The 15305-nt window shown below is 31.4% G+C and overlaps 1 protein-coding gene across 1 annotated transcript; it reads left to right on the top strand.

The window, feature by feature from the left end:
• Window positions 1-10428: 10428 nt before the first annotated feature.
• LOC130817325 (uncharacterized) lies at window positions 10429-11908 on the top strand. Its single transcript, XM_057682958.1, has 2 exons — window positions 10429-10791; window positions 11469-11908. The coding sequence occupies exons 1-2, from the start codon at window positions 10626-10628 to the stop codon at window positions 11636-11638; spliced, it is 336 nt and encodes a 111-aa protein (XP_057538941.1). The 5' UTR covers window positions 10429-10625; the 3' UTR covers window positions 11639-11908.
• Window positions 11909-15305: the final 3397 nt, after the last annotated feature.

The following is a 15305-nucleotide window of genomic DNA, read 5'->3' as shown; positions in this document are numbered from 1 at the left end:
GTGTCACTATACATAGAATTGGACAAAAATTGATCTCATTAATTGATATTGAGTATGACTCGATTTTATCGCACAAAAAAAAAATACAAAAATTAAAAAGTAAGTTATCAAGTTATTTATAATTGTCTTAAAACGAAAAATAATTAGATTCAATATATTATAACTAAAATTTAGTCGAATACTCGAATGAATACCTCTTGGATCTTGCTTAGATTATGCAAGGCCGACTCAACCACATAAGTAGCATGAGCGACGGCTCAGTGCCTTATTATTTAGAAGGCCAAAATTTTGTTCATATATTCGATTTTTTTAATTAAAATTTTATGTCAATATTTTTCCATAATAATGTCGATTTATTATCTTGATAATGAGTAATTTTCTTCTAATTATTGATTTTGGGTTATTAGTTTAGTGGGTATTCTTTGATATTTTTTTTTACTTTTTCATTTATATTATTTGAATTAGGTAACTAAGTAGTATTATTCTTAATTTATTATTTTTTATTCGTTAATTAGATTAGTTGAGTCAATCAATACTTAGTTCTTTTTAAAGAATCAATACTTAATTTAACTGAAATAAATTTATAATTTATCCTTCTTACTTTAAAAAGTAAACATGCAAATACGTATTAAAAAACTCATATATAACCTATCTGAGAGCCTAAAAAAATTACACAAATTCTAGTATGAGGCGGTCTCACCGTGAAACATGCTTCATGCTTGGGTTAAATAACTTAATAATTTAAACTTTTAGCTTATAGGCTTATTGTTTTGAGGTCGTCTCACCGTGAGACGATTTCATAAAAACAACTTAAGATCTTAACAAAGGTTTGAAAAGGGGCCAAAAAAAGGCTTCGTTATTTTTTAAAATATAGGCTTTGATCTTACTTATCTTGGATAGCTTGTTAAGGAAAATTTGAAACATATAAGTAAAAAATATTTAAAAAAATCCAATAACAACCAATTTTTGAAAATATTTTTCAAAGTAAGCACTTTTTACAGAAAACTGTGGCTAGAATAAGTTCGTTGTTAATAACAAGCGGGCGAATAAGTCAGACAATTAATGGACCGCTGTTATTAACAACGGGCAATTAGTTTACACTAAAGTTACTAGTTACGATTCACCCACTGTTAATAACAGTGGCCCATTCGCGTGCTAAATTCAAACAGTCATCTTCCTCGGTTCATTTTCCCCAAGTTTCATAACTTTAAAATCGCCATTCCCTCCATTAAAAACCCTCAAAACTCTCAAACATCTCCTTCTTTCAATTGGAGACTTCTTAATTGATCTAGGATAAACTTGAATTGCGTAAATGTATAACTTTTTCTTTTTTATTTTGTTATTTTTAACATTTTAGGGCAAAGGATGAATTTTTTTTGGTGAATCTTTTAGGGCAAAGATCATGATATACTGTTGTTTGTTGGTTATACTATTGTTTGTTAAGTTAAATAAGGCTAGTATTGGATATAAATGGAGTACTTAGCCGTTAAAGGCTGACTTTTTTAACCGTATGATTAGAGTTTTTTTTTAATTTGAGAAACATTATTAGTTGAAGTTTAAGACAATAGGAATCTAAATATCTTGTACAACTCATTTCATAATTTCATCAAAAATATATTTACATTTTGCACCCTCCCCTTTTTGGACTACCCACCAGTCCTCTCACCGAGTAGAAATTCTAATACAAATGTATTATTTCATTACTCATAATAGAAATTCTTATGGATGTTAACTCATTTGGTAAGTAGAAGGTTGAGTTGGCTTCTCTGAGCTTCTTAGCATGGACAAAACTTGTAGAATAACTGTTGTAACAATAATGATACCAAGTATAAATCCATATCCTATCTTCCATGAAGAACCAACACCCCTAACTTGCATTCCGAGCATGATATTTAGTGCCCAAAGCCTGCGTATCTTCAACTCCTTACCCGGCCTCACAAAGAATGTCATTACCTGTGAGAAGTCATGCTTTCAATACATTAGTACAATAGCATCCCTTTTTCTCCTTCAACTATACGCCTCTTATACAGAATAATCAAATATAGGTGCAAAGCCTGCGTATCTTGAACATTGTAACACCCCTGAATTTCCAACCCCTTAAACGAAATCGAAATCGTGAAGGAAGGGAGGAAATCCGGGTGTTACATAAAAAGAAAAGGGAAAATAATTAGAATAACGGTAAAGATTAATTAAAAAGGTGAGTAAGTGGAAATTTCGGCAGCATCTTTGCTGAAAACTAAGGATGTAACAAGGATATATAAATGGATAACATAACTAAAATAATCTAAGGCCTTTAATGCCTTCAAGAATACGTCACGATGGAAAGAATCATCGTCGGCTTCTCAAATTATCAACTCTAACGAGGATCATGGTTCCAGTGTTAACGTATTGATCTGACGGAAACTAAAGGAGTATTCTCACTACTGTACATCCAAAAACTATGCAACGGAACTATGAATCATACAAGAAGTCACATGGCTCCATACAAAAGAAATTATACAATCCCAAAAGAAAACTTTACAAGTAATATAGAAGCTACAAGCATTAGACAATTTAATTTGTACACAATTGTTACGACCGTACTCCGCTCTTTCCCCCAATGCAAAGCAAAAGAAGCTCCTATCAACATAATGACCATAGTCAGATGTGTCATAGCAAGAACATCATAGAGAGTCATGAGCAAAAAACAACAAACACATACACGTCAGCAATTAATGAACTTATAACAATTGAAGTCATCGAACAAAACTATAGACAACGATATAGTATGGCAATAACGAGTCAACTCATCTGTCTAAACACCTCTATTTACTCATAATTTCTCTTTCAAACTACTAATCTCTCGAGTATATTCATGGCATAGTGACACGACCAATGGCATTATCGGCCATCCGGCGCCCATGGCAAAGTATGAGCTCATGCCCCCTCCAGCTAACCCTCTCGGGTCCTACCTTCGGGAAAAACTAACACACTGGGGTACTAAACCCGTGAAGACGCCACCATATTGGGGTTTGCAAGGCCCGCATGGTAACACCTCGATTAAGGGGAGGTATCGGCCATCCGGCGCCCAGTGACCCAAGCATGCTCATACCCCCTTACGGTGGTCCCGTCGGACCTCAACTAGGGGACTACTAAATCAACCGGACATAATCCAGTTGAGTCACGCCAACTAATCATGAATCAACGCTCAATAAGTAGGAAATCACTTCGATACCACGCACAACCATGGTGCGTTTTCTACTATTTAGAAATCTGTTCTCATAGTCTCCTAAGACTTTTATTCTACTTGCCTATATCATTATTATGACTATTCACTAGCATGGTTTACTTTCTGACATTCTATAATTCTAATGCAATGTATATAATCATGTAATATTGATAATACTTTGAAACGATGAATATAATAATTAATTACTGCATGTACGTACCTGCAAGCATCACTCACTCAAGGTAATGGGCTAACCCTAACGAGTCAAAACAAATTGGATCTTGCGCGACCACAAGTTACAAAAATCACCCGACTAAGGTTCTACTTTCCTCTTATGAAGTGGGGACCTATATAAGTTATGAATAGAACTAATATGTTCCCTTAACTACTTTGCCATACCAGCTAAAAGCCAAAGTAACCACTATCATCCATTCACGACAAGTTTTCAATTACTTCTAGCACGTACGCATCTCATTCAACACCAAGCATAATCGTCTATTCAACAATAACACAACTTTTTCCATCGGGAAAGAATAAAAGGATTATGTCGACTGTTTCATTACACCAACTAACTTTGAGTTATAACGGTTCACATAATCTTAATATAAAGCGACGATTCACACTTAATGTTGATGTAGTGCTAATATGACGACAAGGACGAATCTTAAAGTTATCACATCTCAGTATCATTTATTATATTCTCTAAGGTTAGAAAGAACTAAAATCAAGACATCATAACAAGTAACTTTAATAATTCTCAACAGTTGACACTATGTTCATAGCCTTACTAATATCATTTAATTATACTTTAAAAATCTAACGAGAGCACTTTTAATCATCATTAATAATTTCTTTTACTTCAACAAGGCCAATTAAGACTACCATGCCTAAATCCCACATTCAACATAAATAAAGTTACTCATGTACTAAGACACCAACAAAATAACACACAACCATTATTTTCATTCATACTTCAAACTCTAAATCATAAATATGTTAAATTCATCAAACACACTCTTACCCATAAAAGATTCAATGAAAATAATACAAAGTTCAACACTTTTCATCCATATTTGAAAAACCCAATTCATAAGTACATTCAAATCATCAATCAAATTCTTACCCATAACAAGATTCAATGACAATCATACAAAATTAACCCCACACTCATAAACTTAGTAAAATTCTAGTTAGATACTAGGAAGATTACTTAGAGTAAACTTGAGAGACTTACAATAGGGCAATTAGAAAAGGAGTGAAGACTAGATGGTACTTGTGAAGGACACCACGCGGCTGAATCGTGGCTGCTGGTGGCGGCAGCCTTCACGGCAGAAGGGGAGGAGCAAGCTGGCGGTCGTGGCTGAAGCAGACGCACAACAGGTGGTGGCGCTAGTTGCTGGGCAGCTGTTGTTTGGGGGAAAAACGCAGCCCCTGCTGCTGCTTGCGAGGAGAGGCGAGGGCGGCTGCTTGTTGGTGATCACGTAGGCGGTAGCTGCTTGCTGGTGGGGAACTGAGGAGGCGACAGATGGTTGGGGAAAAGAGGAGGCGGTGCAAGAGGAGAAGAGAGAAAGAAGGAGGAGAAGGACAAAGGAGAACGACAGTTAGGTTTTGAGCAACGACAGCTTTATGCGTTTTATCCTTGTTATTCTTATCATTATTATTATTATTATTACTATTATTATTATTATTATTATTATTATTATTATTATTATTATTATTACGTTTATTTATTATTAGGTTTATTTATTTATTTTTATCTCGATTTATTTTCTTGTGAGACCCAACTAAGAGACTCACCTTCGTGGGCTCACACATTTTAATAAAATAATCATTTTGATTCGAATCTCTTTATTTGAGAAATCGTAACTATATTTTTAATATATATATATATATATGTGTATATATATATATATATATATATATATATATATATATATATATATATATATATATATATATATATATGTATATATATATATATATATATATGTATATATATATATATATATGTATATATATATATATATATATATGTATATATATATATATATGTATATATATATATATATATGTATATATATATATATATATATATGTATATATATATATATATATATGTATATATATATATATATATATGTATATATATATATACATGTATATATATATATATATGTATATATATATATATATATGTATATATATATATATATATATATGTATATATATATATATATATATATATATATATATATATATATATATATATGTATATATATATATATATATATATATATATATATATATATATGTATATATATATATATATATATATATATATATATATATATATATATATATATATATATATATATATATATATATATATATATATATATATATATATATATATATATATATATACATATAAGTTAACATTTAAATCTGTGTATGAAAGAAATTTATTAAAACTAATTCAGAAATAATTTAATATAATTGTAAAATCTTTAAAAATTATTAAAATATTAAATAATTTCATTATTAAAATCTCGGGGTGTTACAAACATTCCGACGTAGGCAATTAGGGATGAATACTAGCAGTGGCGGATCCAGGAAAAAAAAAAGTGATGTACAAAAAAAAGTTAAATGCACTTCATGGGTTTCAAACCCGGGTCACTTATGTAGAACACAATACACTAACCAACTCATCTAGGAAATATTTACATATACTACTTGATTTTATTTGGATTTAAGCATAGTGACCAATATCATTGCTTTGTAGATCCACATAGATCCAGCAGCTCCCCGCCCTAGTGACCCTAGCATCCTCACGTTGCAAGAAGACCATAGGAGCACATTATTATGGGATGCCCATGTTTCAGACTTATACATTGTATTGTAGGCATCCCGACTCAGCGCCATGGGAGATTGATGATCGTATCATCCCATATCTTCTTAGAGCCAGGTTATACGATTATCATCAAGTCGTGTTGATTGAGCTATGATCACGGCGTTGGTTGAGAGATGGCGCCAAGAGACACATACGTTCCATCTTCCACTAGGTAAGGCAACTATCACCTTATTGGACATCGTTGTATTATCATGGCTTCCCATTGAGGGACATGCCGTTTCCACAGTTAGTTGCCAATTTCATAGCTGGCAAGACATAGTTGAGCGGGTATTGGGACAACGCCCTCAAAGTAGTCGAGGTAGTGTGTTGAGGGCCACATGGCTGATTGAAACCTTCTGTGAGCTTCCCGTTGATGCGGATGAGGTGACTATTGAGAGGTACGCTAAGGCGTACCTATTCTACTTAATTGGTGCCGTTTTGTTCGCCAACAAGAGCAGCGACGAGATCTAGATGTTGTATATCACCCTGTTGGATCAGCCCTGGAAGCGCATTGAATCATATAGTTAGGGATCTGGGGCACTAGCGTACTTATATAGAAGTCTATGCCGTGCATCAAAAAAGAACGAGAAGGGGATTTTTGGACCACTAGTACTCCTTCAGGTAAGCACGTTGAATTACTTAAAGTCAAATAATTGATTATTATTCTAACTTTTTACTTTATATGTGAATAGTTTTGGGCTTGGGAACATATACGCGTTGGCCAGCCATTACGGCCTGTTGGTCGTGGTGTTGTTGCTCATCCCTAAGAGCCAGCTGAAGATGTTCCATGGGGAACAAGATGATTGTTTGACAAGCGTACGCGGACACACACGTCTAAAGGTGTGTGCTTTTACCGCAATCAGTTAGATTTGCTTAGAGTTGATCAGGTATCTAATTCTCTCCTTACACTTTGTTGAGATTTGTGTTTGCTTTCTAATGAATTAATTAATGTTATTTGTAAAGTTTTCTTGGAATCCGTACCCTGCTATGGCATACACTGCATTGCCTGAGCATTCGGGTATGTTGACGGGCACTTGGAGGAGCGCTGTACCACTAATATGCTTCGACATTATCGAGCTACACCTACCTGAGCACGCATTGCACCAGTATAGTATGGTACAAGGAATTCCTTTGGAGTGCAACACAGATTCTCATCTTCATCGATCCAACAGAATGGGTCCTGTGCCTGAAGAATTGGAGCGACATCAATGCGTGCCACATCGCGCTGCAGGACCAAAGGCAAGAGTACTTACAACAGAGTATTTCGATCGACCAGGAAAATGGTGTCCCTACGACGCCTGATTATCTACCCTGGTTCTTATCGATCACTCGTCGTTGGATGACTCCACGACATGTTGTTGCTGCAGCCCAGTACGCACCCGCTGCACCTATGATGATTGCATTTATAAGTACTATTTGCTTTATGAAATTAAATATTTATAATTCATTTTGATTATACAACAATTACAAACACTTATTTACTCTTGTTAAAGGCACAAGGAGTGGCTTTTGTTATCCACACAAGTTAGGAGGTCCTCGTCAGGGAGATAGGACATACTATTTTTCGGGGTTCTCAGTTTGAGAACTTTATTCTTAATGTCGAGGAGCTCGCTGCTCAACAGACTGATAAGGAGCCGAGTACATCCCCACCGAGGCATTTGGATGAGCTAGATGTATCCTTTTATCCACATGACGATGCGGGATCGTCACAGGCACCTGCTGTGCAATAGCCAGAGCGTCACACCACAACCTCTTACTATCGTAAGAGACGAACTAGGCCGTCGCAATTAGATAGGGTAGACGAGGAATGAAAAGTTATTACAGACGTTTTTTATATATTGAATTGTAAATAACATTTTGTGTATATATATATATATATGTAAAAACATTGGAGGATTTGTTTAAAAATTAAGTGGAAGTCAGGTAATTAATGGGCCGCTGTTATTAACAGCGGGCGAATGCTGACTAAACTAATTGCCCGTTGTTAATAACAGCGACCATTAATTGACTGGCTTATTTACCTGGTGTTATTAACAACGAACTTATCCTAACCACAACTTCGTGTAAAAAGTGCTTACTTTGGAAAATATTTTCAAAAGTTGATTGTTATTGGATTTTTAATTTTTTTTTTTCCTTATATGTTTCAAATTTTCGCTTGTTAGGGGCACCGCGAGGGAAGACCAAGTTCGGCCTATATCCCCATATCATTAAGTTTACACTAATTCTAGATTGTCCGTCTTGTAAGACCATTTTACGGTCAGACAACCTCAAAACAAGAAGTTCATAAGTTAAAAGTTTCTATTATTGAGTTATTTAAACCTAGTATGAGACATGTCTCACGGATGAAACCGTCTCATACAAGAATTTTTGAATTCTAAATTAAAGTCGTCTCACCGTAAGACGACTTCAGTTGAGCCAGTCCAAAGTATTTTGAAAAAAAATATGAAAATACATTTATTTTTTTAGAAAAAAAAAACAAATCCTGTATGTGGGAGTTCAGTTTTCATTTTTTTTAATGTTCTTTTATTATTGGGCTGTTTGTATGGACCCGTCTCACAGTGAGACAGTCTTATACTCCATCCGTGTCTTTTTGTTATTCTCATTTAGTTTTTGCACGGTTTTCAATATAAATTTTAAACCTCAATATCTTTAAATACACATAATAAAAAATTATAAGAAAAACATAATAAAAAAGTATACATTAAGACGAATATAATGAGATCTCACATAGGATATATTTTATTATCTAAATATGTGTTAAAAACATTAATTAAATTTTTCTCTTCTTAAGGTGAAATAATTCAAATGGGAAGAACATTAAAGAACGAAAGGGGTATAAGACAGGTTGAAAAGTTTATTTTGGTTGAAATTAGCATCATTTTTGAGCTCTATTTCTTTTTGATCCGTCTCATTGTGTTTGCCAAATTTTTATTTTTAATTATGACTCACATATATTTTAATTCTTATTCACATATTTAACTTTCACTCTTCTCGCACATTTTTCTTACTTTTTCATAAAACATACTCTTTTTTTACCAATTCTAATCATTTTTTTCTATTTTTATCCCTTCGTACTTAGATTTATTTCTTCAAGACATATAAAAAAAATTGGAGTATAATTTATGTATTAACATAAATGATAAAGCCAAGAACACACACCATAAATCATAAAAGCATTTCCATTTGGAAACACAAGTACTCACCGTGTCATCAAATTTGCAATTTGCATTATAGGTATTTAGTGAAAAATCAATAAAAGAGTAAAAAACAAATATTATTGGGTTGTCATAGAAATATGTGAATAAAATGTAAAAATAAGTTAAATATATGAAAGAAAATAAAAAAATATAATTCATTATTAAAAATAAAAATATGACAAATTTGGTAACACCAACTAATAAAGTTTTAATTAGTAATTAGGATTATAAATGTTGTTTTAATCAACTACATAAATTTTTGTATAAGACGGTCTCTGTGACACTTATTACATATCCTTTTAACCTTTTGGAGTTAAATACCCCCTCCGTTAAGTTTCCACTTTTCATTTTGGGGTGTTTTATTTGTTGTTTTCAGAAAGAATCCTTCCATTTATATCACAAATTTTGACAAAAATAACCTTACTCATCCTCCTTTTATTATTTTAATAATGCTTATGTCTCTAGATATCTTTCATTAACTTCATTTTATCATTTTTATATTGATTCTCACATGTTACTCACTCATTTTATAAAAACATTTTTTTATTAGTTGTGGTTTCCATATTTTTTCAACTAGCTTTCTTTTAATATTTTTTAAATATTTATAGTTTCCACCTTTCTTACATCAAATTTATTAGTCAATAAAATAAAATAATATCTCTACTATTTAAAAGATTATATTTTTCTTAATCCCCGTGAATATTCTTAATGGGAACTTTATTAAGAAATGAAGTAGTCAATCTACTCTCACCGTTTTTTCTTGTTCCTCCTATCTACTTTTTGCACAGTTTTCAATGTAAATTTTAAACCTTAATATTTCTAAATACAAATAGTAAAAAATTATAAAAAATACATAATAAAAAATTATACGAATATAACGAGATCTCACATGGATATATTTTTATTTTCTAAATATATGTTAAAAACATTAATTAAATTTTTCTTTCAAATATTTCAAATAAAAAAAAACATTAAAAAATAGAGTAAGTAATATACAAAATACTTTATAAAACATTAATATATAAACTATTTATTTTAAGATCGTTTCACCGTAGGTCTTTTTACGAGGGGGTGATCGAGCAAATGTTCATATATTAAGGGATTATGGGGCCATAACTCGTGTAATGCGCCCTGTCTCGTCCTGTGGCAAATACCAAGAAAGCACAGACCTTTCTGTTCCCCTCTTTTATTAGCCTTTTTGGCATTTGCATTGACCGTTACTTCTACTTTCCTTTACAAAGAAACCCCTTTCCTAATCTTGATTATTACTACCATTTAACTATTTAAGAGCACCAATAATCTGTCGCCATTGAAGAAAGAGTATTAAAGAATGGGAAGAATGTTAGAGAAAGCAAAAGAAGAACTAGAAATGCTTGAAACCCTTCATCCTAATCGATTTCATTATCTCAAAAATGAGCTTAATTCCTTCATTTCTCTTCTCCAATCCCAACTTATTGTTGACTCTTTACCTTCTACTTCTTATGCCACCACTCAAGGTTCTTCCTTTTCCTTTCTATTTTTTTCATTATTACTATAAATTACGAGTTCGACCATTTTTTAAGCTTCTAGTTGAGTTGATTTCCCGATATAGTCAAATTCCAATTGAAATATTTAGCAATTAGTTGTATTTAATCAATTTTTTTTTTTCCGGTTTTTTGAGTCGGTTTAAAAATTGAGTCTTGTCTTATATTATTCTAAATTTATTTTGAAATCGAGTCAAATTAGGTTAGGTTATCAGTTGGTGTAAATATCGGCTCATTTAGTTTGTTTTGAATAGTTTTAGATGCAATAGATTATATTTTCTCCGTTGAGAATTAATGACATCTTTGGATGGTAGCACAAGACTTATGTAAACTCACTTTTAAAATATTTTTCTATTTCTACATTAGTTTCAATGCATCTTTGTCTATTTTAGAGCCCTTTAAATGGTAAGAGAAAAGTAATAATTTAATAAGTATGAATAAAATCAGAGCAAAATAGAAAATTATTGAGTAACCATTTATCAAAGATAGAAAAGAGTGTAAATATTATAAAAAAACCAAAAAAATTAACTTTTGACTTAAACTTATTGTTTGAGAGTTGTTATTAATATGGTAATTAATATTATTATAGCAAAATATACCTTTAATATGAGAATTAATTATGATTATTTATTATTGGTTTTAATTTGCAGCATCAACGACAATGAGAAGAAAAAGAAAAAGGGTTTGTTTGAAAAATGAAATTGAAATAGAAAATGGTAAGAAGGAAAGAAAGCAAAAAGATAGGGTGGATATTTTACTTGAGAAGGCTCAAGCTTGTTTGCGAAAGATTCAGGACTTTAAATTTACATTACACTGCTGATTGCTAGTAAAATTTTACTTAGCACTTTATTTATATTAAATATATTTATTTTATTAATAAATTTAATATATTTTTTATTAACTTTTTTATATACGAGAGAAAGAAAGAACCCTGTGCGGTTGATCACCTCGTATAGGATTATGCTAGTTTTTTTGTGGATGCTGCTGATTGTTGATTGAGTTATTCTTGTGGGTTTTTAGAGTTGATATCTTTTTGGCTTATGAATTGACCAGGTCAATGATTTATCTGATTGAAATGAAATTACTGATAAACTAATTGGTATTATTTGCTAATATTTTTATTTTGGTCAATCATTTTTAACTCAATAATAATTTTATTTTAATTAATATTATTTTTAAGATTTTTTTAACCCACAATTAGTAATATTTCACTACGAGACTATCTTACTGTGAGGCAAATTCATACTAGCAGTTCATTTAATAATTTTTTTTAAAATAAATTAATAAAGCAAATTGAAATGTAATTGAATATGAAATTGTTTCTTTTATTTTTTAATTATATAATAGACTAGCGATATTAAAAGGTTGTACAATGAGATGTCCTTAATGAAGAATTTGTCTTTTCAATTAGGTAATTTCGTTTTATACAAGAATTTGTGTTTTTTGATATGTAAATTAAATAATTTTTTAATAGGCAATTGGATCCAATATTTATAATTAGGCGGAATACTTGATGTCAGCCAATGAAGAAGCAGTCCGGTCCAACAATTTGGTCATTGTTCATTAATTTGATGGACTGCAATTGAGAATTTTTGAAATTCTTGAGTGAAAAAAAAAAAATTAATTAAATAAACTAACATTTAAACTTTTTTCAAAAGTAAGCGTCCAAACCCCAAAGCTGTGCTTTGAAGCTGTTCGCAGTTACTAACTGCGAACAGCATATAAGACAAACTAGCTGTTCGCAGTTGGTAACTGCGAACAGTTCAAAAAACACAAAATAGCTGTTCGCAGTTAGACTGCGAACAGCAAAAAGACAAAATAGCTGTTCGCAGTTACTAACTGCGAACAGCTCCAAAGCACAGCTTTAGGATTTGGACGCTTACTTTTGAAAAAAGTTTAAATATTAGTTTATTTAATTAATTTTTTTTTTCACTCCAGAATTTCAAAAATTCCTGCAATTGAGGAGTTGGTCCATACTTGGGAAAATGAAAAAATAACACTTTTTAATTTAAAAATTGCAAAACAAGTGTGACGCTATATTAATTTTTAAAATTAACGTTTTTATATCCGAGCATGAGATTATAAATTATTTGCTACTTACTAGTAGTAATAGTGAACAAGAGAAAATCAGATTAAAAAGTCAAAACATATCCACTAACACTAACAACTAACTTTAAAAACTAGAAAATTAACTTTCACTCGTAATAACCAGCACTCTCCTTAATTCAAAATTTTATCGCAAATATAACTTCACATAGTAGCATCATGTATTAGTGTAACCAAGGGCGAAGCAACAAAGTGGGCCAGGAGCTGATAGAGGCCCAACCCATACAATATACTTTCGCAGTCTATTCTTACAACATTTTTTCTAGTTTGGCCCTTGCAAAATTTAAAATCATATATTATTAATATTGTTTCAAAGTTTTCTTCCCAACTTTTATTTTCTGATTTCGTCCATGCCAGCAGCTAAAACATAAGTTGTACACCGCAAATGACCAAACACACCATGGAAGCTTTGCCAACTTATTAGATAAACACTTGATCTTGATCAAATTTAGTAATGCACACTACACACACAAAAAAAAATAATAAATAAATAAATAAATAAATAATAAAATTAACACTTCAACACTAATCTTGTTACACATGAAGTCCTCATAACACCAACTTGGTCGCTAAAACATTTGCCATTTGGTTGTAAACACTTATTAGGAACACAACAATATTAATGAGCATTCTCTTATATTTATACACATATTTAAATTTATGACCACTACCACAATCATAATTCTATAAATTGTTTTTGCATTGATCACGACTTTTAGATTTATAAAAATAAAATTACGAGTTTACCTCAAAACACAAATATTCTCTCTTTTTCATAGGATCCAAACATCGTGTTCTCATGGGTTAATGGACAAGATTTAGACATAAAACCCAAAACATGCTCAATAAAACTCACAAATCCATAATACTAATGAACAACGTTTTTTAATTGTATTCACTTGTCTACTCCAACTCTTATCTTTTTTCTTTTGTTAAACATCTCTACTCCTTATCATAATTTTGGCGTTAAATACCATTTATAGGTAAGAGATAAAAAGAAATATTCTTAATTTCTTATTACTCTAATAAACTCTAATTATATGGTCCATTTAAATAGATTAATATTACCAAACAACCAAACATAAAAATTTGGATATATATTTAATCTACTAACACCAATTGACTCAGTCACATACTCATTAACAACACTAAAAACTTATATAAAAGTATAAAACTAACTTTAACTCATTAATCAACAATATTAATTCGACATAAACCTGTACACAATTTAATTTAACAATTGATGAACCCCAAACCCGATTAAATTTTATATTTATTTCTTCATGATATCTCTCTTTTTATCAATTATTTTACAACTTAAAGCACCAACTGCATAATATTATAATGATCAAAACAATAGAAACCAAACAAATTAAAGTGAAAAAAAACAAAGTTGTCGTCATTACATATGTTGATATGTACACTTGTTCAAGTCCAAAAAAAATATACTTATATATATATATATATATATATATATATATATATATATATATATATATATATATATATATATATATATATATATATATATATATATATATATATTTATATATATATATATGGAGAGATGTAAATGATCGTATACAGGCGGGTTGGCTCAAGTGGCGTGCAGCCACCGCAGTGCTATGTGATAGGAAATTTACAAGTAAGTTAAAAAGAAAGTTTTACCGGGCGGCAATCAGACCGACTATGCTATATGGACCGAATGTTGGCCTGTAAGGAAAAATTTTGAACTCAAGATGGAAGTTACAGAAATGCGTATGATGAGGTGGATGTGTGGGCACACGTTGATGGATCGAATTAGGAACCAAGATTTTAGGGACAAACTAGGGATAGCCCTTATATCTGAAAAAATGCGCAAAAATAGATTGAGGTGGTTTGGGCATGTGCAGAGAAAGACTTTCGACGCCCCTGTGAGGAGGGTAGAAAGCACTATAGTAGAGGGTAAGAGGAGTCGAGAAAGACCCAGGAGAACTTGGGATGAGCAAATAAGAGTTGACTTGCATAAGTTAAACCTCTTTGCGGACTTGACTAGGAATAAGAGTGGTGGAGAAGCCATATCCATGTCTTAGATTTCTAATGTCTTAACCTCTTACTTTTCTTGTTTCTTTTCTATTAGTTCTTTGTTTTCTTTTTGTAGTGGTTTTGCTTTTGTTTTATTTATAGGCCTTTTACATTATCTTTTCCGTGGTTATTACGTCTATTTATCTTCTTCGAGCCGCGGGACTCCTTTGGCCGCGCTATCCTTTATGGGTATGAGTTGCCGCCATCTTTCCCTCTCCAAACCCTGTCCTCAATCTATGAGCGGGATACACTGAGTAGGATGATATATATATATATATATATATATATATATATATATATATATATATATATATATA

This window comes from Amaranthus tricolor, chromosome 7 (genome assembly GCF_026212465.1).
Source record: "Amaranthus tricolor cultivar Red isolate AtriRed21 chromosome 7, ASM2621246v1, whole genome shotgun sequence".
Classification (NCBI taxonomy): domain Eukaryota; kingdom Viridiplantae; phylum Streptophyta; class Magnoliopsida; order Caryophyllales; family Amaranthaceae; genus Amaranthus; species Amaranthus tricolor.
The sequence above is the reverse complement of the archived record's forward strand: the minus strand, read 5'-3'. Positions and strand labels throughout refer to the sequence as shown.